Here is a 23971-nt window from a genome sequence, read left to right as displayed (position 1 = left end):
CAAGATCTTCATAGGGATAGAGTTGCTAATGCGAAAGCAATTCATGCCTATTGAGTACTTTCTGTGCGTCAAGTACTGTGATAGATACCATTCCTATTTGATCTTCAGTACAGCCCTGTGAGCTGGGATATCAGCCTCTCATGTGGGAAGCCCAGCTGGACAGCACCAAAACAGGAACTGAGCATCATTGGCCTGTGGCCTGGAGAATGTGGAGTTCTTCATCAGGGAAGGTCCCCCACAACTCAGGCAACTAAATACCTAGGACAGCATCTGGGGGGTGGAGAAGAATTATATTCAACTGGGAGAAGGAGGTGTCTGGGTTTGCTGTTTACTGGATAGATTTGTTTGGAGTAAGGCATGTGTCTCTCTGCGTATGCCCTGTGCTAACTGTAAAGCCTACTCTGTTTCCTCCTCACATCCTGCCCAGCAGTTCATGGTCTTGGCCTGGTGAGTGAATCTGTGCCCTTGTGTAAGGGGAATTGACTGCCATGCAGAGGTCACCAGCTACCTACTCTGGCATCAGAGCAACTCCTGCGAGCACTTTCCGAGGCTGAACTTGATCAAGAGAAGCTTTGAACCCAAGACTCCCATCCAGCCCTCTGCTGTTCCGTGGCCTTGTGGTTTCTGTGGTTTCCTCACAGCAGGAGCTTGAATCTCTGTCATCTTGCTTTCTTGGATAGATCAGTGATAAAGACAGGATTTGAATGCACTTTGTCAAATCTGAAAGGCCAAATTCTAACTATTCTATGGGTTCAGGTTTTTTATTTTTTTCTTGCAAAGCAGGAATAACTTCTGTATCACAAGGTATGGAATTCCTATTAAAGCTCTAGTAAGCTCTGCTCTCCTTCCTCCTTGGATACATGTCCACTGCCTGGATATAGGATATAGACTTAAATAAGCATCTATAACTTTCTCTATATTACACATATTGACCATCATACATGATATCAATATATCATGCAATTGGAGTTGGGTGCACTAGAATTTTTGACTGGCTGTTCAGGCAGTGAAACTTGATGAGCAACAGAAGGCTATACCTAGCTTAGTGTCAGAGGCTGCTGGCAAGTATAAGATGTGATTTATGCTGTGTCACTGACCTCTGCAGTACTCTTTAGTGTGAAGCGACAGCAGCTGAGTTACTATGGCTGGGGTGACTTAGATGATAGAATAAGGAAGAAACCTACACAGGCACCACAAGGACAAGGAGCTGGAGCTGTGCATGAAGTAGGTGTTGCTGGAAGGCAGCGTGAGCTCAGGGCTTAGGACTCTGGAGGGTTGGAAGCCAGTATGCAAGGGCAGAGAGCAGACCTGTGTCTACAGGACACAGAGCGAAGGCTGTTCACTTGGGTGGGGACAAATCTCAGTGCATGACCTCGTTCTGTTTGAGCCATCCTGAAGTATGACTATGTCAGCGGCTTTCTAGATACAGTAGGGATCCCCAGGAAGCCATAGATGAACGGTGATTCAGCTCCATGCACCATCCTTGGGCACAGTTAAAGAGCACATCCTCACATCTGTTTCTCATGCATCCATTTTTCTACCAATCCCATAGGCCTCCCAGAGGAATCGGATTGGCATTACCTCCAGCTCACTGACCCCTGGCCAGACCTAGAGCTCTTCAAGAAGATGCCTTTTGATTACATCATTCATGACCCGAAGTATGAAGATGCCAGTCTGATTTGTTCACATCACCAGAGCATCAAGAGTGAAGGTCAGGGACTGGGGCGACAGCTCATTCCATAACATGCTTGCTGTCCACACATGAAGACCTGAGCTTACATCCTCAGCATCCATGTAAAAAGATGAGCATAGGAATACACATCTGTAGGTGGGGGAATCCGTAGAGACAGGTGGATCTCAGGGGCTTGCTGACCAGCCAGTATAGCCAATCGATGAGCTCCAGATTCAGCCAAGAACTTATCTCAAAATATAAAATGGAAAAAAAAAAAAAAGCTCTTGAGGAAGACATCTGGTCGACCTCTAGTTTCCAAATGTACCCTTGTGGGTATGTGGATACATAGCGCTCTCTCTCTCTCTCTCTCTCTCTCTCTCTCTCTCTCTCACACACACACGTACATGAGGGAGGGCAGACTTTGCCAGTGAAGTAAGATGTCTTACTGAATTCACTCTTGCTCAAAGTACATAGGCTCAGTTGCATCTTATGTATTAATAAATGTCAGCTGGGTTGGGATGCATCCTGTTAGGGTTGCTCTTTGGTAGTAAGTGAGTGATTTGCCAGAACCTGGTTTAGCACTGAGACTGCCCATTGCCAGTAGAAGGAAAGAACTACCACAAAGCCCATAGACTTATGGGCAGGTTCTGTTGAAGGCTTGGTTAATGGAAGGATTTCTATTTATGAATTTGTCCCCAAATGGGTGCATATGTTCCTCTGTCCTCAGCCTCTTTTTTTCTCCCCAGGGACGCTGACTTCTGTGGTCTGTGAGGACAGCCTCAATCAACCCTGCTGGCAGTGACCTGTGGGACTATTAGTGTAGCCTGAGAAAATTTGATAAATGTCATGTTAGGGCAAACAGTTTACCTATAACCCGGGTGTGGTAGTGTGCATCTGTAATCCCAGCACGTTGTAGACTGGGGCAGGAGGATCTAGAGTTGGGGGTTAGCCTGGCTTACGTAGTGAGACCTTGTCTCCAAAGAGATAAAAGGTACTTGCTGGCCTGATTCCCTCTCATTGACGGGGGGGGGGGGGGGGTCCCTTTCCATAGATAGCCCTAATGAAGGACCAGTGTTACAGTCTTACTCCTACCAGGTTCCTTGAAGAAACTGGGTACCATACATGCTGTTAATTTATTTCCTAGTCATGGAAACCTTCCCTCAAAGTGTTTATGAAGCGTTTTTAGGTCCACAGGTATGATGCCATGCAGTCCGTGTTCTCCCCTATTAGAATCCCCATTGAGATGCTGACCTCCTATGACCAGGGCCTAGGGACACGAGAAACAATCTTCAGGTCAGGGCTGGTACATTTGGGTGGGATGTTTGCTCTGGGCTGAGGCCGCTTAACTCGTGGAATATCTTTGCAGACAGAGGGACTTCCCGGAAGCCGGAGGACCTGTATGTGCGGCGTCAGACAGCACGTATGAGACTATCCAAGTATGCAGCATACAACACATATCACCACTGTGAGCAGTGCCACCAGTACATGGGCTTCCACCCCCACTACCAGGTAGGCTTCAGGCACTGGCTGGCTCTCTGGCTGCTCCCAGCAGCTCCTGCTGGTGCCACATCACAGCCCATGTGTCTGTTTCCCTGTGGCCCCTCGATAATGTTCTAGGGTAGGAGAAGAGAGTTCCAAAAGCCCTTGCTTCATGGGTTGCATGTCTGCCAGGTGGCCCTCATAGGTTATGACGTATTGTTGACTCTACAGAACAGTCCCTGTGGTCATCTAGATATTAGTGGCTAAGACTAAGGGTGTCATTCCTATCTTCAGGCTCTAGAGAATTCAAAAGTTACTTCAATGCGAGGGACACTCGCTGTGCGCTTACTAGAAGGACCTGAGAATGCAGATGCAAATAAACCTTGTTTCCATCCTTAGGGTTCATGATATGGAAGGTAAGTGAGCAAGATTTCAGAACAGCTTGAGGCAGGAAGGAGAATGATATAGTTGTGGCACAGAAATCAGATAGATACGGAAGGAGTCTGAATTATTGGGCACCCACTGCATGCCAGCCTCTTACTCATGTCTCTCTTATGTACCAGCTCTTCCTGTTATGAATGAAGAGATGGATTAAACTCCCTGGCCATGGCTCTGGCTGTCTCAGGCTGGCTGATCATCAGGGCACTGTGTTACAAACTACACCTGTAGTTCATTCAGGGTTCCCCTGCTGGAAAAGCATCCTATCTAGGCTCTTGGTGGATTCCCACAGGAGCCTTGTCATTGTCAGCTTACAAATGAGCATCGGTTGAGCATCCCTCATTGGGACATCCGAAGTCATCACTAACACGACGCTCAACACAGTTTTCAGAGCCTTTGGGATTTGAGACTGTGAATGCCCAGCTAGAAAAGTCCTTAGAAATGTCACAAGGTCTGAAAAAAGAATCCTAAATCTGTAGAATCCTTGGAGTCAAGCATTTCAGATCTGGGATAATCGACCTTTGCAATTCAGGTAGAGAAGGGACTTTTGAAGGGTCAGTAGGAATTTGCTGAGGAACCAAAACCAGTGAAAGGAATAGCATGTCCCAAAGGGGGAGTGCAGAGTCTGGGGATGAGAACTGATCTCGGTTGACTGTGGCCAGAACACAGAATGGAAGATGTGGGTGTCCGGAAGAGGCAGCAGGAGGGTGGGTGGAGAGAGGGTCACAGAAGGCCCTGGGCACCCAGAAGCAGGTGGGCTTCTTCAGAGAACTTGATAGGAAAGGTTCCAGTGTGGATGGGCTCCCCCAGCTACGTAGCTATTAATAGACACGTAGACTCTAGTAGTTTAGATTTAAGAGTTTCATCTTAATTCAGACCCAAGCAGGGAGGCAGGAGGACTTGGAGGGCTGGAGTGGACGGGAACCAGGCACATCTGCTCATGACAGGGAACTGAAGGCTGTGGTCCTGCTGGAAATGCCCAAGACAAGGACTTGATTGGCCTTTGTCTTGTTTATGAAGGGAAATGGCATCCAGCGACTTTAATATAGACTGGCCTTTGGCTTGTCCGTCCCAGGCATAGCAGCTGCCGTTTGTAGCACTTTTCTATAGATGACATTGGAAAGTATTTTAACTAGGTCAAAATAGTAAACACTACTCCTGCCCCATAAATTAAGGCCAATTTCTCTACCCTGAACATGGGGGTTTTGTTTCAAGAATTCAAAACAAAACAAAAAGTAAACTATTTCCTTTTTGTTTTTTTTAAATAAGTCCTGACATATCACTGGCTTTTATTTTATATTTTTTCACCACCAGGATATAGTTTATTATGACAGGAAGGGTTTATATTTTCTTTACATTGACTGCTGTAGCATCTATTACATGCTAAACTGTTGAAGGCATTCAAAATTGTAACCATGTATTCCAAAACGATACTCTAAACTTGTTATCTAGCATGTTTCCAACTTAATATATTGGGAATCTTCCTACCTAAATATACTATAGTTTTCTAGAAAACAAATGTCTACATTTCTCTAAATGTAGAAAATTCACAAAATGACAAAATATAAAACCAATTTCTCCATGTTTGTATGCTCATTGACAACTAGACTGTCACATGCCTGTGGCAAAACTGTTTTCTTGACTTTTGAAATGGGATGGACTGGAAAGGACTCATGAGTTGTAAGCACTACTCAGAACCTTAGCTTCCAACAGTGGACTGTTACTCTATACAGGAGAAACAGTGTTTCTCCTTCTCTTCATTAGTGGAAGCCCAGAGCACATGAGGCAGGAAGCAGAAACTTCTGGGTTTAGGTGATGGGGATGCTCCAGGCCTGTGTTCATGAGGTGCACAGATCTGGGGATAGTCAAATAAGAGCATGCTTGGGGCAAGGGGACCTGGATCCTGTCTGGTGAGGGATGCAGGAGCACCAGCCGGCTGCTGGCATCTGATTCTGGCCCCAAAAGAAACTCTGCTCCTCCTCTCCTTTTACCTCGCTAGAGTCCTCTTTTATTATTATTTTAAATTCATCTTCTCATGACTACCTTTACTGCCTAGCCCCGCAGGTCTAATCCCCTTGCTTTCCAGAAGGCTCTATGGCTCGGGCAGAGCCCTAGCAGGAACAGAAGGAAGCGTGTGCTGGTGTGGCAGCTGCTACCTCCCTCTGCAGCTCCTGTGTAGCTCAGATGAGGGCAGGAAAGGCAGAGCTCAGCAGGATCCGAGAGGCTACCCAACCAGGAACAGAGCTAGGACTAGGGGTCACTCCCGAAAAGGAGGACACACAAACAGTGCGTGTAGGAGGACACACAGACAGTCACGTGGGGTAGGAGGACAGTGAGGTTAGCCTAGGGGACGGGAGTGAACCTGCGACCTCTGGATCCATACAGACCTCTGTGTCCATAGTATCCATGCCTCCTAGCAATGCCATCCTCCCCAGGATTGTTAGTGAGAACACAAAGGGGACAGAATGGCACCTAACACAAGGCTGAGTGTATTACGACATTCAAGGTTGTGTGGCTATTATTGTTCTGCTGTATGCCAGCTCTCATGACACCTGCAACAGAAAATGCCCTCTTAGAATGAAAACTAAAAACTGGGCTTCATAGCACAGGCTTATCCTAGTGACGGAAGTGACCAAGGCAGGAGAATCCCAAGTTCAAGGCCTACCAGGACAACTTAGACACTAACTCAAAAAGCTGAAGATGGCTTAGGGATGTAGTTTAGTGGTAACTATTTGTCTAATAGGTGTGAGACCTAGGTTTAATACACAGTAGTTTGAAAGAAGGATCTGGGGTGCACTGACCAATCAGCTTGCTAACTTTGCAAATTCCAGGCCAATGAAAGAGCTTGTCTCAAAAATAAGTGTAGACAGTGCTGGAAGAAAACACCCAAGGCTGTCCTATGGTCTCGCGTGTGTGCGCATGCGTGCGTATACACCCCCCCCCCACACACACACCCACCATGAGATCTTCATGAATGCCTTGTTTTCTGACCCAGGATGGCCTCTAGGTCAAATCTCAGGGCAGAAAGGCTTAGTAATAATAGAAGCTACTATTAGGGTAATACGATTATGGGTAAGCACGATTGGGATTCAGGATGAAGCTAGCTCCGGCCCCATGAGGGTGGCCTTGGTTGTGCTCACCCAACAGCCAGATCTGAGCACCTTAGGATCTCTGCTGTGATACTCTTACACTGTCGGGCAGGGGTGGGTGTGAGTTGGGTGTCATCATGGCCAGGCGAGGCCCGGGTTCTTTGGGGACGTAAGTCGGCCGTCGGACTCTGATGATAAGCTCTGTCCTTTCCCTCACACCCCAGCTCTATGAGTCCACCCTGCACGCCTTTGCCTTCTCTTACTCCATGCTAGGAGAGGAGATCCAACTCCACTTCATCATCCCCAAGTCCAAGGAGCACCACTTTGTGTTCAGCCAACCTGGAGGTCAACTGGAGAGCATGCGTTTGCCCCTCGTCACAGACAAGGTACTGCCTGGGGATCCCTGAGTTGGGGGTGTAGACACATAGGAGCCCCGCTAGTCAAGGGTGTTTGGAGCAGGTTATACAAACACAATGGTGACTGAACCTGAAGGACGCTGGTGAAGGTGTGGGCTTGGAAGTCACTTACACTGGGGCCTTGTTGTAGCGCTTGTTAATTATGCCAGTTGTCCCTTAACAGTGCTGAGCCCCACTTTCCTTACTTGCAAGGGTGGGCAGTAACAGCTCATTTTAAAAAGCTTTCTGATGGGCTGGAGATGGGGCCCAGTTGTTAGAGTTCTTGCCTAACACACACAAAGCCCTGGACTCCCTAGTACCGCACGAACTGAGTGTGGTGACTTGTTCTGTGATCCTGACACTGGGGGGAAGTAGAGGTAGGAAGATCAGGATTTCAAGGCTGTGTAGGCATTCAAGTCCAGCCTGGGCTATATGAGATCTCATGTCAGCAACAGCCACGACGTTTGCTGTAAGCGTCACTTAGAATAGTCAACACGAGGTAACTCCAGCACCTGGAACACACCACACACCCGTGAAATGTTCACTCCCCCCCCCCACTTGTTAATGCTCTGTCATGGAATGTTTGGCTAGGCTGAGGTAGGAGAAATAGGAGAAAGATCCCAAGACTCCTTTAGGTCCTGTCCCCAATGTCCACAAAGACTAACTCGTAGTCAGTGTGTTTTCTGTCTTGTCTTCTGTCTATATGCCATTTGGGGGAGACTGATCCCCAGTATCTCACCATTTCTCCTCTTGTCCTCACTGTCTCTCCCCTTATAGATGACCCATATAGGGTTCCTTACTTCCATGTCTACCTGACAGCCTCAGGGTTGACTGGATGTGATTTATCAGCCCTCATCAGCAGACAGGAGTGGATGACATTGCTCCTCCTCCTTGGGAGCACCAGCTGTCAGTCAAGCTGGACTCGGCCTTGCTTACCTAGCAGTCTGTTGACAATGAAGCAGATCTCTGTACAGCACCAGAAAGGTCTCAGTTACTTAGATGCCTGGGGACCCTGGAATCTGGTGGTGTCATGGCCCTTTTGTAGGTGTGCCAGGAGAGGTTGTTCATACTCAGTTCACTTTCCCAGCCTCCCAATGATAGCCCACAAACATTGGTTGTGTATGTAGTGGGTGCTTTGAGGAATTCATAGGCAACACAAGCCCCAGCTCAGTCACAGGTTCTCATCAAGCAAAGAACCAAAGAAAGAGTTATGGGCGTGAGGCATTACCACTTGCAAATACTGATATCTAGGCTATGTAGGATGTCCATGACCAGAGTGAAGGGAGTGACTGGACATACAGGAATGACATCTGCCAAGACCAGATTCCAATATGTGAGAGTGATGGATTTGTGTAGGTGGAAGTTTCAGTCCCACCCAGTCCACAGCCATTCAGTCTCAAAGAAACACACACAAGCTTATATTAATTATAAACTGTTTGGCCTATTAGCTCAGGCTTATTATTAACTAGCTCTTTCAACTTTAGCCCATAATTCTTGTCTATATTTAGCCACATGGCTTGGTACCTTTTCTCAGTGAGGCATTCGCATCTTGCTTCCTCTACATCTGCCTTTCCTCTTCCCTCAATTCTCTTTGTCTGGTTGCCCAGCCTATACTTCCTGCCTGGCTACTGGCCAATCTGTATTTTATCAAATTGTTATGTGACAAATATTTACAGTGTACAAGAGCATTATTTCCCAGATTCCAGTATGAGACGGTGATGGATTTGGTTAGTTGGTGGATGCCGATTAGGTTGTTGCATAACACCCAGGCTTCTCATTCCAAGGCCTGATGATAAGTGGCACTTTGATGGATGCTGCTCTGAATTTGATCAAGCTCACTCTTGTGTCTGGGTTAGCTGTCATTGGCTTATAGTAGCCAGCCGGAGGGCATATGTCTAGAGCGGTCTCACAGAGCTCTACTTCTCTGCCTTGTAAAGCCCTGAGCACCATCAGGCTAGCCCAGGCTTAATTGTGGGCACATTCTGAAAGGGTACACTCTGCAAGGCCATGCTCTGAAGGGGGACAGCATCATTTCCCCCACATCTTACTGGCTATGGCTAATCACAGTGCTCTCTCTGAGGTCAGAAACGACTGTATCTTTCCACGGAAGATGTAAGATGGGGCAAAGAGTCCTTATGCCTTCATTTATGCATGCCCTCCCTCACTGTCCCACTACTTTGCAGAACCACGAACACATTAAGAGCCCAACCTTCACCCCGACGACGGGCCGCCATGAGCATGGACTCTTTAATCTGTACCATGCGATGGATGGGGCTAACCATCTGCATGTGCTGGTGGTCAAGGAGTACGAAATGGCCATTTATAAGAAATACTGGCCCAATCACATCATGCTTGTACTCCCAAGCATCTTCAACAGCGCTGGAGTTGGTAGGTGACTTTGACATATACGACCAGGTATGCTTTTTGTGAATGAAGACTCGGGAGAATGCTTTACAGAAGGAAAGCACTGAACGGTTGACATTACATTCTTTGCTTGTGGAATGGAAAAAGCTGCTCTGATGTGTTTGATTGTGTGTGTGCACTTGCTAGTGAACGTGCATGTGTGGAGGTCAGAGGACAACCTTGGGGTCATTTCCCCAAAGGAGTCCACCTTGGTTTGTGAAACTAGGTCTCTTGTTGCCTAGGACACAATGGTTTAACAAAGTTGGTTGGGTGTGTGAGCCCCAGATATCTGTTGGTCTCTGTCTTCCCAGTGCTGGAATTATACACACAGACCACTATACTCAGCTTTATAAAATCCGTGGATCCTGGGGCTCAAATACAGGTCTTTGTGCTTGCAAGACAAGTTCTTTACCAACTGAGATATCTTCTAGCCCGTGTTAGGATTTTCTTATAAATAACCCTTAAACAATTGTTTGATTATTTATTTAACTTATTTTCTCAGCTGTTAAAAAAAGAATACATGTATGTATAAACTATAGAGGGGTCTTTCCTTGCTGGTGGTCAGTGGTCATTGGAGGGGGGATATGTAGTATTGGTTCCGGTGTGTCTGGTGTGGGCTCTCTGTCTTGGCCGTGAGGATGCAAGATTGAACACTGAGTCAGGTCACTTGGCACCACAGGGGCTGCCCACTTCCTGATCAAAGAGCTGTGCTACCACAACCTAGAGCTGGAGAGGAACCGGCAGGAGGAGCTGGGGGTCAAGCCCCAGGACATCTGGCCATTCATTGTCATTTCTGATGATTCCTGTGTGATGTGGAACGTGGCCGATGTGGACTGTGCAGGAGAACGGAGCAGGTGAGGTGGTCTGGGTGAACCATGCCGGACAGTGATGGGCAGTCCCCTCTCAGCCTGGAGGACCATAGTGTGCCTCTCATGACAGAAAGCCAGGGTTGTGGATGTAGCAGAAGTGGACCCATTGTCCAAGTCCTGATTCTTTTGATTTAAAAAAATCATTAATGAGATATATGATACAGAATGCAAGGACTGGGAAGGTGGCTCAGCGGTGAGGAATACTTGGCTGCAGAATCGTGAGGATGGAATTCAGATCCTAGAACCCACATAACAAGACCCATTTAGCAAATGTCTTTAACTCCTCCTCTAAGGGCTCATATGCTTCCACGCATGCACACGTATATGCATGCAAACACATACAGACACATACATACATGCACATGTACATAAAATCTTTAAAAATGAAAAAGGCATATATACTTAGTGTGATACATACATACATACAAAAATCAAAGTATAACATGTATACAATTTTTTTCACACATCAAACATACCCAGTTAGCTGACCCCCTCCCCCTGCCATCAATAAATGGACATTGTTCATCTCCCAAGATGCTCCTTGTGTTGGCTCTAGCCCTGATCCTCCCAGAACCCTTCACTCTTGGCATTAATTTTTGCTCATGTCTTTAGGCATGCAGCTAAAACTTTGGGGGTTCTAGGTTTCTCATTTTGAAGGGTGTCAATCTCCAGGTTAGCGTTCATTGAAGAGATGGACCACACCATTGTCTGTATGTAGGCTCCATACGTGGGACATAATTATATTCTGCACCTCAAAGTCAGAATAAATATGAAGTATGTTTCAGGATGCCCGCTGCCTTGTGATTGGATAGCTCTGGGTTCCATATCAGACCTGTCCAGCACACCCAATGCAGTTAGGAAGCCATGCAGTAGCTGACTTGGCATCTCTCCTCCAAACAGGGAGTTTTCCTGGTCTGAGAGGAATGTCTCTCTGAAGTATGTCATGCAGCACATTGAGGCCTCCCCCAACATCACACACTATGCACTAATAGGCATGAGAAAGTGGACCAGCAAGACAAGGGGCCGAGAGGTGCAAGAGCCTTTCTCCCGATGCCACGTGCACGACTTCATCATCCTCAATGTGGATTTGACCCAGAATGTGCAGTACAACCAGAACCGGTGAGCACTGGGTCCTGGGTGGGAGCTGGCCTCAGTACCCATAGCCCTGAACCCTGTACAGGATGCACATTCTCCTCTGTTCTACCTGCGCTGTGGCCAAAAACAATGCAACAGAAGCAACTTGAGGGATGAAAGGCTTATTTGACGGGGAATTTGACAGTTAAGTCCAGCGGGAGGGGAAGGCATGGTGGCAGGGGTGTGAGGCAGCCAGTCACATCTCCATTGTCAGGCCACTCAGAGAGATGAATGAAGATGCTCAGCTCCCTTTCTCCTTTGTGCGTAGTATGGTACCCCAGCCCACGAATGGTGCTGCCCACATACAGGGTGGATCCTCCCATCCCAATGAACCCACTCTAGAAATTCCCCCAGAGACACACCCGTGTTGATTCTAAAGCCTGTCAGATTGACAATCAGTATTACTCCCCACAGCTGCCGAAGCAGCGGCTCTGCCCACAGCACTGGGGGTCCTTGTGTGCCATATAATTGTCCCGAATTCTGATGGAATCATTCAACTCCACCCCTTCACAGATGCCTTCCCTAGTGAGCTACCTTGTGCTGGATGTTCCCTCCCTTTAGGCTTCCTCGACAAATAAGTCACATTTTAGTCATGTTACCCTCTGTCTTAGTCACTGCTCTGGTGCTGTGAAGAGACACCATGGCCACAGCCACTCTCTTAAAGGTAAACGTTTCATTGGGGTTGGCTTACAGTTTCAGAGGTGTGGTCCATTATCAACATGGCAGTCCATGGCAGCATGCGGGCTGACCTGGCACTGGAGGGGTTGTTGGGAGTTCTATATCTAGATCCTCAGGCAGAGAGAGAGAGAGAGAGAGAGAGAGAGAGAGAGAGAGAGAGAGAGAGAGATTGGGCCTCGCTTGAACATTTGAAACCCTAAAGCTTAAGCTCCAGTGACACACTTCCTCCAACAAGGCCACACCCACTCCAACAAGGCCACACCTCCTAATCCCTCTCAGGTTGTGCTACTCCCTAGTGACCAAGCATTCAAATCCTTGAGCCTATGGGGGGCATTCTTATGCAAACCACCACACCATCAAAGAAAACTGTAGAGTGATTTGAATGAGTTGCTTTCCAACCACAGAAGTCTGTGGCCACTTGGGGGTGTGAGGTTGGAAGCCAGGTTGGCTTCCTGCTGGAGCCCAGAGTCCCCCATTTACTTGCCCTGCAGAACAGGCAATGATTTCTCTCTGAACCTATTTGCCTTAGCTATAAAAGAATACCCAATATTTTTTACACTCTGGGCTGTGGCTGTTTCTTTTTTTAACAGTTTAGTGGAGGCCCTGGGAACGTAGCTTGCCTAGCACATTTGAAGGCCTGGATTTGGTCCCCAGCAGCACATAAATTATATACGTCCCTAGCCCTTGGGAGGTGAAGGCAGGAGGACCAGAAATTTGAGGTCATCCTTGGTACATAGTAAATTCAAAGTGAGCCTGGGTTTCATGAGACCCTGTCTCAAAAAACAACAAACAAATCAACGTACAGCAGAATTGCATCTGTGTGGTATCCCTCTATGGTGTCTGCACTCACATCCAAGTCCCTGTGTAGCTGGTGTTCCGGGCACACACAGCCTTTCTGGGTCCAGTGCTACTATTTCTTGCCTTCCACTTTGCCTCTCATTCCCCACCAGAATGAGACTTTGAGGCAGGAGTGAGGTCCAGTTCAGCCTCACGGCAGTGTAGGGGGTGCAGGGACAAGTTCATTTTTCTTGCTGGGAAGAATCGAAAGGTGGTAAAGCACCATCCCTGGGAATCCTGAAGAATCCTGGAGCACCATTATATAATACTAGGGAAATCAGTGCTCCCTCCTTGCGGTTCTTAGTCTCATTCATACAAAGTGTTTAAGAGCAGATGCAACTGGAGGCTCAGGGACAGTGACCAGACTCAGATGGATGCTGAGGCCAGTTAGAGTTTCAAAGGAAGACCCATGGCAGGCTAGCTGTAAAACTCAGAGGATGGAGAAGAGCTGGTATGAAGGCTGCCACCTGGAGGCAGGCAGCCACACTGCAGGCAACAAAGAGCCAAAGGGTGTGTTAGGTAGTTTAAAAGTGTGTGTGTGTGTGTGTGTGTGTGTGGCGCGCGCGTGCGCGCACACACACACACACACACACACACACACACACACACACCATACTTACTTAGGCCCTGGCCTGGCCAGCATCCAAAAGAGAAGAACAGAAGCAAGAGGAATAGTTTTGCCTTTCTGAAACATGACTCAAAAAAGCAGGCAGACCCAGCTGAATCTCACAGTAGCTCATAGGGACTGAATTAGGGGCCTGGAATACTGGGAGGGAGAAGAACATTTTCTCAACATGAACCCACCTTCCTTGGGGTGGTCTCCTCAGCAGATCAGAACACCCCTCTCCCCCAATTAACTCTAAACGGAGGAGACGAGGGCATGTCTCCACCTAGTGGTAGATCCATTTGTAGCCCCCTAATGAGTATCTGGGGGCCCGGGAAATGTGCCCAGTCAGACCCACTCCTCCTTTGACTCTGTGCAGGTTTACGTGTGATGATGTAGATTTCAACCTTCGCGTGCACAGCGCAGGCCTGCTGCTCTGCCGGTTCAACCGCTTCAGCGTCATGAAGAAGCAGATCGCGGTGGGCGGGCACAGGTCCTTCCACATCACATCCAAGGTGAGTGTGGCAGCACTGACAGTAGGTGCTCAGGCCACACCCAGGTGGCCCTGGTACCAAAGCTGAAAGCGGGAGCCTGGGGATGGAGGGTGGCGCCTCGCCTTTTAAGGGAGTCAGAGGATTGGACACTTGGTGCCAAGACCTGGGGACCAGTCTCTACTGTTTGACATTAAATGGCACCCAGGGAGTTGCTGCTTAGTGCAGGATCACCAAGCAAACCATTCTTGTGCACTTCTTCGCTCCCCATCCAGGCGGGGTGCAGGGTTCTAGGTTTGTCTTCACACCATCAGATAGCACTTGGCTGAAGAACTGTTGGCGTCATGCACAAGGCTAGCCAGCTTCGTGGCCATGTTTGTCTGCCCATGAGCTGGGGTCTAGTGGGACAGATGTGACTCTACTCTAACTGAGCAGACCCATCCATTTAAGCAAAAGCAAATCAGATATTCTCCAGACGGCCAGATAGGCTGGCCAACCCCTGCCTGAAGGTCCCTCTGATTCTCGTTTACCTCTTGGATCTTGTCCTGATGTGTGACATCAGGATGTCCTTTCCTGGTGTCTGTCTTTTCCTAGTCTCCACCAGCTCCTTGCAGATGACCTAACCTGAGCTGGAGCACTCCTGGATCCCACACCAGTTCCACACAGCCATCCCACAGGCAAGGTCAAAGCTTTCTTAGTGAACCAAAGCCCAGCTCAGAGTAGCAGGCCTTCCAACGGTGAGACCTGCTCAACCCAAGAACTTGAGAACCAATGACTAAGACACTGCGATGTTTTAAAAAAATGGAGTGTTGATGTTGGGACCACCAAGATCTTCCTACCAAAGATCCTGATGTGCCTTTTAATTCACTTTTATGTCCCCATTGTCATTTTTAAGTTCTTGGGTTGAATTTTCTTTCTCGCGCATCTATGTATGCATGTATGTATACGTGTATGTATGCGTGTGTGTGTGAGAGAGTGTGGTGTGTGTTTGTGGTGTATGTGTGAGTGTGGTGTGTGTTTGTGTGGTGTATGTATGTGTGCGTGTATGCCACAGTGCACATACACAGGTTACGTGAAGTTAGTTCTCTCCTTCCTTCACGTGGGTCTTAGGATTAAACTCAAGTCCTCAGACTTGGCAAGTGCCCTCGCTCACTGACCCAGCCCTAGCACTTACTTGTTTTTTAAAATTTTCATCCCAGCTTGAACACAATCTTAATTGCACTTTGGTTAAACATGTTTTTTTTTTTAACTTTTCATGTGAGCGAAATCGCTCACTTCTATTTATTTCGTTAGATATAAACCAGCATTTGGTCTTTGGTCCCTTTTCCCGCAGACATGTAGACTTGCAGAGGAAGACAGACTTAGGGCAGCCCCCCACTGTTAGAAGCACCACGGAGCCGCAGGAGATGTTGCAGGGTGACCCAGCGTAACAGCTGGGTGGCGAGGAGTCCATGGGTGCCCCCGAGGAGGAAGCCTCAAGAACCAGGAAGAGTGGCAGGAAATAGATGGAAACTTCTGTGACTGGCCGTAGGAAACTTCTAGACTTTGCTGTTACGACTGATAAGAAGCCAAAGTCCTGAGAACCATACAGTCAAACTTAGCTCAAATAACAACCCCGTTTCCATGACACCAGTTCATAGATTAGCTAGATTTATGTCCCCAAAGGGAGAATGACTATTGGAACAGCTAAGGGAAAAAGATTTCTTTTGTCTTCCAGGTGGATTTTGGTCCACGAAGGTGGGGTGGGTGGCAGAGTGGAGGACTCAGCCTATGGTGGCAGGACCATGTGATGGAGCTCTGTATGGGGTAGTGAACCATGATGTAGACATCAGGGGAGCGAGGGGCCGGGCTGGAACAGCCCTTAAAGGCCCACCCCCAGGACCTACTCCCATCAGCTAGCTTCTACTTCCTGAAGGTTCCACAGCCTCCCCAAACACCACCACCAGGCAGGGAACAAGTCCTCAAGACACGAGCTAATGAAGCTTGGGTATTTCAGAGTGAAGCCGTAGCAGAGCGCTCATGATTTCCAGCAGAGGTTCTGATTTCAGATTCATTTCAATTACTGAGCAGCCTCTGGCTGCAGCAAGGGAACCGTGCTGTGGTAGAGCATGGGGCCTTATGGGTGAAGGCTAGACAGTAAAGTGGAAGAGCTGTGGGAGAGGATGCAAAAGGATTTGGGGGTCAGGGAGGAGCTGGCAACTTCTAGATCAGTGGTTCTCAACCTTCCTAACACGGTGACTCTTTAATACAGTTCTTCTTGCTGTGGTGACCCCCAACCATAAAAGTATTTTCATTGCTACTTTGTGACTGTAATCTTGCTACTGTTGTGAAGTGTAATGTAAATATTTTTGGAGAAAGAGGTTTGCCGGGGGGTCGTGACCCACAGGCTGAGAACCAATGCTCTAGATACTCTAGTTGCTTTTATAGCTCAGGCTCTGTGGGAGAGTTTCCAAGACCTGCGTGTGCTTTTATTTTCTTTGGATAAATTTTCTCCATGGAATGATCAATGTGTACAAATCAATGTGATCTCATTAGTCAGTTTTCACAGGCTTTCTTTGGTGGTGTGTGTGTGTGTGCATGCTTGCACGCTCACATGCATGTAAATGTGTGTTTGCATGCTTGCACATGCGTTGGCATGCATGCGAAGCCAGACATTGGAGGTGGCTGTTGGATCTCTTGTACTATTTCTCTCCACCTTACCCGTTGAGAGGCTGTCTGTCACTGAACCCAGAACTCATTAGTCGGCTGGACTGGTTGGCCAGTGAGCTACAGGGATGCAGCCTGACCTTCCCTCTCCCAGCCCTGGGGTTACAGATACACGTGACCATGTCTGGCGTTCACATGGGTGCCAGGGTTCTGAGCTCAAGGCATCACGCGTGTGCTGCTGTATTTTACCCGAGACAACTGAGAGGCCTGAGGCCTGTCCCTCTTCCTGGCAGGTATCTGACAGCTCTGCGGCCATTGTGCCATCCCAGTACATCTGTGCCCCAGACAGTAAGCACACGTTCCTGGCGGCTCCTGCTCAGCTCCTACTGGAGAAGTTCCTCCAGTACCACAGCCACCGCTTCTTCCCGCTGTCCCTGAAGAACCACAGCCACCCCGTGTTGTCTGTGGACTGCTACCTTAACCTAGGACCTCAGGTAACTTGGCTTGGAATCCATAGAACAGGCGGCCCAGTACCACGATCTTGAATCATAATTACAGCATCTCTCAGGTATCTATGGAGATCGGTCGGCGGCTCCGTGGGTACTGGGAGTTCACATGCGCTCATGTCCCTTGTGTTAGCATTGCTCATATAACCCTCCTATACACTTGGATTTACCTCTAGGTGGCTTATACCCATTGCAGTGTAGATGCTATGTACATAACCGTACTACGTTGCACACTCAATACAGACTCAGTTCTCCAGATATTTTAGACCTGTGGTTGACAGCATCTGTGGGTATGGATGTGTTGACTGGGGTTTCTGTCCCACTAGGTCCCACAGCCAGTTAGTCTCAAATAAACACACAGAGGTCTACATTAATTATAAACTGATTGGCCTAGTAGCTCAGGCTTCTTATTAATTAATTCTTACATCTTATATTACCCATAATTCTCGTCTGTGTTAGCCACGTGGCTTGGTACCTTTTTCGGCAAGGCGGTCACATCTTGCATCTTCTGTAGCTGGGTCACGACTGCAGACTGAGCTTTCCTCTTCCCAGAATTCTCGTTGCCCTGTCTCTACTTCCTGCCTGGCTACTGGCCAATCAGCGTTTTATTAAAATTAATACAAGTGACAGGACAAAAGATCATTGTCCCACGGCATGGATGGAACCTGTAGATACTGAGGCCGGGCTGTGCTCACCCTTTACCTCAGATGCTTATCCATACTTGACCTCTGCCAAAACCAAGGCAGAGGGCACCGTGTTAGTTTGTCAAGGCTTTACTGATTTTCAAATCAACTTACGAATTGGAACAAACCTCCTAGAATTGACTTTTTTAAAGGCGATATCATAACTAACTCTTCCCCAAACTCCACCTTGAGTTTGCCCCAGCACGTGCTATGTGCTGGCTGTTAGTTCCAAGTGTGACTGAGTACTTCCTGGAAGGTGACCCTCCTGGCTCCTTCTTTTCCAGATTTCTGTTTGTTATGTGAGTTCCAGGCCCCACTCCCTAAACATCAGCTGCTCTGGCGTGGCGTTCAGTGGGCTCCTGCTGTACCTCTGTGACTCCTTCGTGGGGGCCAGCTTCTTGAAGAAGTTCCATTTTCTGAAAGGTAATGCTTCTATCCCGGACCTCGGCCACTGTCACCCTGCGTCTCCGATGATAGGACATTGGCCTCAACTCTCAGAGTAGCAGAAAGCTGGGACTGAATTCCCAGGGACTGTTCAGTAGAGAAAAGACCCCCCTGTCTTTTTCATGAATAGCAGGCGTTTCTCATTTCTCTGTTTCTCATCCTTCTCAGTCCTTTATGTTGGTTCCCGGGGCCCCTTAAAGGCTTCTGTGCGGTACAAAGCACCATGTCCTCCATTGTCTCCAGTCTTTCTCCTTTTCTTGTTAGTAGCTGAATCTGGAAACACCCTGTAAACAGGCACTTGTCTGCCTATGGCTCCAGGCCTGCTCTAGTTCCTTGCTGGCGTTGCCTGTACCTTGCCTGTTTTCCTTGCTCTCAATCATTTAATTAGCAAAAATAGGGCCAAACCTCTTACCTCGGGAACAGTGTTTAACAGCCTTGTTTAGCTTGCGGTCTGGGGGCCCCAATGTGCCCCAGGTTAGCTAAGTATGGTAAACTTACTTAAAACATCCAGACCCAAATGATGACCGAACACAGGTAGAGAGGGAGGAGAAAAGACTGTGAACAGAGCCTGGCAGATGGGTGATTTGCTGCAGGCTGGGCGCTATGCAAATGGAGAATTTCTATGGCGGGGCATGTGGCAAAGGTGCGAGCTGCCCAGGGCCCACCTGAGTGAGAAACGGTTGACCTGAGATAAGTAGTGGCCTGAGAGCCCAGGGCTGGAGCTGAGATGGTTTGACCTGGCGAAAAGCCGCCATCTCTGCTCGCCTTCATCCCTGTTCTGTTCATCTTCTCTGCCCGCTACACTGTCTTCCCAGCAAGCCTGCCTAATCCCTACCATTGTCTATGATGTTGAGATTAGGAATCACTTAGACAGGAGCAGAGGCCATAGGGCTCCTGGCTCTTCCACCCAGCCACTTGGTTATTGCGAGTGGGATCCCAGAGGCCACGGGGTGCCTGGCTCTTCCACCCAGACACTTGGTTATTGCGAGTGGGATCCCAAAGGCCACGGGGTGCTTGGCACTTCCACCCAGCCATTGGCTACTGTGAGTGGGTACTTTGGAAGGACTCAACCCCTTTCTCTTCATGCCTCTGTCGTTGCTCTCTCAAGGAGCCACCTTGTGTGTGATCTGCCAAGACCGGAACTCACTCCGCCAGACCGTAGTCCGCCTGGAGTTGGAGGATGAATGGCAGTTCCGGCTGCGGGATGAGTTCCAGACAGCCAACGCCAAGGAAGACAGGCCGCTCTTTTTCCTCACTGGACGACACATCTGAGGGGGCGGGGCTGGAAGAGCTCCTGAGAGTGTGGGGTCGTCAGGACCCACCTGCCACTGAGGCTGGTGAAGGTTTCAGACCAAAGGCTGTGTGAACTCGGTCATGCAGAGGCCCTTGTGACACATGTCACAATGTCCCGTGGCAGATAATGACTTAAAGCTACAGCCACGCATCCTTGATGGCAAGAAAACGGAAGACTGGGCCAGTCCACATGCCCTGGGCTGTCTTGAAGTTCGTTTTATGAAGAATGAAATTTGAACTCTACTGTCGCTCATATGCTTCCACGGACAAGCCTGACCTGCTCTAGAGAAGCCTGGGTCGTCTTGTCACAGTGCCTGTGACTATGATTTCACATAGTAGGTTTCCCACAACTCCCTCCAGAGCAATATTCCAAAGGAACGTTTTAACTGTAAAGGCTGGAGACTAGACAAAGGTGTGGATCATTTTAATAAGAATTATTTAACCACCTCCAAGTTTTCTTTGCAGAAGCTAGCCCAAAGGCATCCAGTTTAATATGATAAAATGAATTGCTTTAATTTAGAAAAAAATGGAACTCTTAAAATAATACAGGGTAAATACCCTACCTCTTAGAAAGGGCAAAGTGGAAAAGAAGTTTTCTTACAAGCCAAAGGACTTTAGGGAGGGAATTAGGATTGTCGCAGTGGACTGAGGATTTCCCTTCCAAAGGAAAGAGGAACAAATTGCTTACATGATAAAAAAAAAATAATGAAAACCAAAGTTATGTACAAGACAGTGAAGATGGCTCAGCGGTGTAAGTGTGCTTGCTGTGCAGTCGTGAGGACTGGAGCTAGGAGCCCAGCACATAGATTGCAAGCCACGTGTTCTGCAAATGCCTGTAATTCCAGCTCCGAGGGACCCAGTGCTCTCCTCTGACTTCTGTGTGTGCTCAGGCCTGTGTGCATGCGCGCACATACACACACACACACACACACACACACACAGAGAGAGAGAGAGAGAGAGAGAGAGAGAATCTTAAACCTCAACAAACCAGTAAGGACCAGATTTATAATTTTTCGAAGTTCACTTTTCAGTGAGACAGCCTGAGCTTTCTTATTCATCTTAGTTCATTTAGAGAGAGAGTCTCTAGCCTGTCCAGAGAAAGTGGGACTAGAGAGAAGCAAGCAAATGTGTGTTTCCCCTACTGGTGGGCGGTTAGATCAACGCATTAGGACGCCCCCTGGCAGCCGATCTCTATGTACGCTTTATATTACTCCCTGAATGACTGTTCTCATTTGAAAGATGAACATGCAAAGAGTGCAAGCTGTGACAAGAACCAGAAGCACAATTCAAACCGCTGTCCAGCTCCCTCTAGACAACAGTGCTTTAGGAGTGACCCACGGCTATCGGAAAACTGAGGTTGCTGAAAACGTACTCAAAACACAATCCTTGGGCCCATTAGAGGTGGACGGGCACTGTGCATGGTGACGGTCCAAGGAGAAACCTGTTCAAGTTGATGCCAAAGATTTACTGCCAACTTTTTCCCCCATGGAAAAAAAAATACACAAGTATAAAATATTTAGATCAATGTTTATAAAAGAATCACTTTGTGAATGTCATGATTCCTGATTTGGAACAAAACTGATGGTCTCTAGTTTATTTAGTTCGTCTCCTGTAAATAGCCAGCCCCTAAGCCATTCCCCCTGTTTTATTAGTTAATTTAAACTAACACTCTCGACTGCTCCAGTCTTATAAATAAAACATATAAGGCACTTCTGGTTTGTATGGTGGGTTCAGATGGTGTTGTTTCAAGGAGACAGTTTAGCCAGTGTCTTCCTGGGACTGCCTGCTTCAGATCTCATAGCAAGACAGTATACTTTGGGAAAGAAAATATGAACTGTGCCACAGAGAGCTGGGGAGATGGCTCAGTGGGTGCAGTACTTGCCGTGCAAGCATGGGGACCCGAGTTTGGAACCCCAGGACTCAGGTAAAGCTGGGTGTGGGTGCACACATCCTTCAGGGACACAGGAGATGGGAACAGAGCCCCTGAAGCTCCTGGCTGACGTACATAGTAGGGACAATGGAAGACCCCGTCTCAAGGTGGAAGGTGAGGATTGACTGTGTTAGTTATTTCGCCTTTGCTATGATAGAAAACCAAACACAAAGCAAATGAGAGCAGGAGTTTGAACCCTGGAGGGGGAGTTGAACAACCCTTCACCGGGGTCCAGTATCAGATAACCTCAATATCGGATATTTACATTATGTTTTATGACAGAAAAATTACAGTTATGAAGTAGCAACAAAAATAATTTTATGGTTGGGGGGTCACCACAACGTGAGGGGCTGTACTGGAGGGCCACAGCGTGAAGAAGGTTGAGAGCCACTGAATCAGAGAAAAGAGAACTGCAGAAATTAACACCATTAATGCCAGAGAGTGGGAGGAGAGGGAAGCTGTGTGGGGATGTGTAGAGTGAGCCGGATCTCACGGAGCAACTTTAAACAAGGTTAAAACCAGAAAAAAAGTGAGATGACAATGTTTACCCAAAGCATAAAACTCAACTACAGGTCTCGGGAATAAAACTATGTGCCTCTGTTGGCGATTACCGGGAGTAACAATGACCACAATGCCTTGCAGACCTGGGGACACTGCTACGAGCTAGATACAGCAGGAAATGTCAGAAATACAAATCGCTGATGATACCTAGTGACAGTTGTGGAGAAAACTGATTTTCCTTTTTCCAGCCTGACAGAGCAGCTGGGCTCCTGGTGTAGAGAGAGTAGAAAATGCTAAGCTATATGTAGCGTCTCCTCCTCTGCAAATACCGTAAACTAGGTTAGGGCTCTGACAGTGGGGAAGAGAAAATCAGGAGGCAGGGAGAAACTAAAGGTGGTGTTCATAGCATGCCCATCAGGGAGAGGAAACATTGGAAGCTGGGGCTCTCTAATCCACAGGACCTGTCCCTGAAGTCTGATTGACACAGGTCATCTCTTGGAGATGGAACATTCTTAGTGAAAAGCTTGCTCTTGTTTTTCCTGCTTACTGCAGCTTAGTGTTTGCCTTTAGACAATGCTTCTGAAACCTGTGTGAGACTCCAGGATGTGGCTGTGTTAGGAGGGAGGCCCCAAGAAATGGAAGGAGCCAGGACCATAAACAGCCATCTTCCTCCTCTTGATGGTGTTCTATGACAAGAACCTATAACCCAGGACACTCCCACCCTGACCCCCACCCCCAGCCTGGGTTAAACTTCAGAGATCTCAGAATTCACTTGCTGTTTGGACAGAGCCCAATTGTTGGGCCACAGTTTCTGTGGTCTCACAGATTCAATTCTGATTGTTTGCTCCCATATCAAGCGTCTCGCAAAGTCGAGAAACTTGGTGTGTTACCTGCTCTGCTTGTTGCTGTAGAAAAGACCCAACAGAAGCCACTTAAGGAAGGCAGGGTTTACAGGGCTCATGGTTTAAAGGTGTGGGCTATCATGGAGAAGGCGTGGTGGCAGATGCATGAGGCGGTTGGTCACATGACATTTGCAGTCAGGAACCAGAGAGAGATGAATGACAATGCTCAGCCAGCTCCTCTCTTTCCTTTCATTACGGAACCCCAGCCCCTAGAATCTGTCATTCACATTTAGGGTGGATAGTCTGGCCTCGCCTAATCCAGTGTAGGATCCTCCTCGCAGATGCGCCTAGAATTTGACAATGTTAACCGTGTGATTCTAGCTCCTACCAGGTTGGTAGTGTCGACCATCCCACTTAGCAAGATGGCAGCCCTGGCCGTTTCTGTCATGGGTCCACCGGCTGCGGCTCACTGACAGTCCTTAGCCTTTCACACTCAAGGAGGTAGTTTATAACCATAGCTCCCCAGCTGTGGAACTGTGGAGGCCGTGGAGCCTGCCTCCCAGGGAAGCTGCCCACCTTCACATTGTTTCTGTAGAATTACCTTCACAGTTCTGGTGAGGCCAGACCCGTCACCGTCCTCCTTCCGCGTTCTCAAGTGCTCCTGGCCGTTGATAATCTTCTCTGTTACACTTCCTGCCTCGCCTGTCTCCTTTCTCTCGAAAGACTCAATGCCGGTTTTAATGTCCTTAATATGACCTCATGTTTCCTTGGCAATTGGAGTACTTTTTAAAATTTCTTGAGTTTTTTCCCCAGACATCTGTCTTGCCAGTGTCTGTCTATTTGCTTGTTTTGGACTCCTTGAGGCAAGAGAGATGAGCCCCATGTTTGGGACCTGCCGATTTTATGTGCCAGGTAAATGACGTGTGTTCATTTCCACATATCTAACGGAATACCTAGTTATTACTTTCCATTTATATAACACGTTCCCACTCTGTTCTAAGTGCTTGGCAAATCTTAACTTCTCCTCCTGCATAGAA

The 23971-nt window shown here is 48.0% G+C and overlaps 1 protein-coding gene across 3 annotated transcripts in view; it reads left to right on the top strand.

The window, feature by feature from the left end:
• The window catches only part of LOC121432450 (protein GREB1), a 68370-nt gene extending 48097 nt beyond the window's left edge, over nt 1–20273 (top strand). For all 3 annotated transcript variants that reach the window (XM_041630441.1, XM_041630440.1, XM_041630439.1), the window contains exons 23-32: nt 1553–1711; nt 3039–3181; nt 6903–7064; nt 9257–9461; nt 10156–10330; nt 11246–11464; nt 13978–14113; nt 17029–17229; nt 18209–18347; nt 19477–20273. In XM_041630441.1, the coding sequence (XP_041486375.1) occupies nt 1553–1711; nt 3039–3181; nt 6903–7064; nt 9257–9461; nt 10156–10330; nt 11246–11464; nt 13978–14113; nt 17029–17229; nt 18209–18347; nt 19477–19640 (1703 nt within the window). In that variant the 3' untranslated portion in view covers nt 19641–20273. The remainder of the gene's footprint in view (nt 1–1552; nt 1712–3038; nt 3182–6902; nt 7065–9256; nt 9462–10155; nt 10331–11245; nt 11465–13977; nt 14114–17028; nt 17230–18208; nt 18348–19476) is intronic.
• The last annotated feature ends 3698 nt before the right edge of the window (nt 20274–23971 follow it).

Source organism: Microtus oregoni, unplaced genomic scaffold (assembly GCF_018167655.1).
Source record: "Microtus oregoni isolate MIOR12 unplaced genomic scaffold, Mior012 000034F_ref0000314, whole genome shotgun sequence".
Lineage (NCBI taxonomy): Eukaryota > Metazoa > Chordata > Mammalia > Rodentia > Cricetidae > Microtus > Microtus oregoni.
Note: the sequence above shows the minus strand (reverse complement) of the source record. Positions and strands in the feature narration are given on the sequence as shown.